We start from the raw sequence: 1,224 nt of genomic DNA on the forward strand, positions 1-1,224 counted from the left end.
CCACTCGATGGGAAATACTCAAGGGGCAGAGGTGAAAATTTATTTAGTCGGCCGAGTTGCGTACCCAGATACCCATCGGCAAGCGCTTCGAGTTAAGGGCAGTTTGGCTTGAGAAATAGTGTAATGGCTATTAAGCCATTCTTGGAGCAGGAGCAACAATGGTTGTATTGACGTTCTTGTCGTCCTAAGCAAAAATACCCTTGCCACACGGAGGCGCCCAATGGGAGCACGTGACCCATACGTGCCTAACGACCCCCGTACAAAAGGGGCACGGGCCACCCTGACGGCCTATTCATACCCCTCCCGCTCTTGAGGGCCTTGAAAGATTATCTGCAAATTGAAGCTATTCGCCAAATTGAAGCTATTCGCCAGTTTGCAAGCCCTTTGAACGAGCCCTTGTTACAACTCTAGAGATCCTAGTCGTTCCAGTCGCCATTTTTACAGTGCCCTGCCTTACAGCCCTCACACAGGTTGCTCCGATGAGGCTTGTCGTTTTTCCTCTGAGAGCGTTGAGGGGCCTGCACCCGGACGCCAGACCACTTTTTGAGCCAGTAGGCGACCCTCTCGCCGTAGGAGTCGTCCAGGATCGGCTAGCTGAGGGATTCGCACTTTTGACACCGTTGGTGATAGACTATGGCGTTGTATCGTCGCGACGGATACATCTGAATAGTGATGGGAATCATTTTGCTCGCCCATCCCGATAAGCTGGACTCGGCGTTGTGGCATTCGAATTTGCCCATGATGTTGCTATCCCGCTCCTCAGTGGGTGCTGCACTGAGATTATTAAGGAAGGTGAAAAAGAGGCTAACATCTCGAAAGCGACGGGTTATATCGTTATGCAATTCCGGGTAAAGTGACCGCTTTTCCTCGGAATTATTTTTTATTCCTTTTTTTCGGCATGGCCAGAGTTTGTCTGGTACTAGAGGGCTTGGAAGGGTTTCCAACTTTGATAGTAATTTCTTTTGGTCTCAAAAGGTCTGGAGATGGGAGGCTTGAGGATCCAGAAAGACGGGCGGGGCGGACGGGATGAGGGCCCTGCTTTGTGCACAGGACGCGAAGGGGTTCATGCGCTCTCGATCCCGACGCTCCGTGATGGAGGGGACCGTTGGGCTGCGATACGGGTGATGACGCCCAAGTGCCGTCAACATCACAGATATCGTTCTGGCCTCTCGTTAGGTTATCGGTATTGTCACATGTCAAAAGGTTTCATTCCGCCACTTTGAA

At 51.5% G+C, this 1,224-nt stretch overlaps 1 protein-coding gene across 1 annotated transcript; it reads right to left on the reverse strand.

The window, feature by feature from the left end:
* Nucleotides 1-416: 416 nt before the first annotated feature.
* GGTG_14401 (hypothetical protein) lies at nt 417-696 on the reverse strand (the record flags this gene model as incomplete). The annotated part of the gene is made up of 2 exons (XM_009232327.1): nt 417-590; nt 661-696. 2 exons carry the CDS (start codon nt 694-696, stop codon nt 417-419), a joined length of 210 nt encoding a protein of 69 aa, XP_009230591.1.
* Nucleotides 697-1,224: the final 528 nt, after the last annotated feature.

This window comes from Gaeumannomyces tritici (assembly GCF_000145635.1).
Source record: "Gaeumannomyces tritici R3-111a-1 unplaced genomic scaffold supercont2.367, whole genome shotgun sequence".
NCBI classification, from domain to species: domain Eukaryota; kingdom Fungi; phylum Ascomycota; class Sordariomycetes; order Magnaporthales; family Magnaporthaceae; genus Gaeumannomyces; species Gaeumannomyces tritici.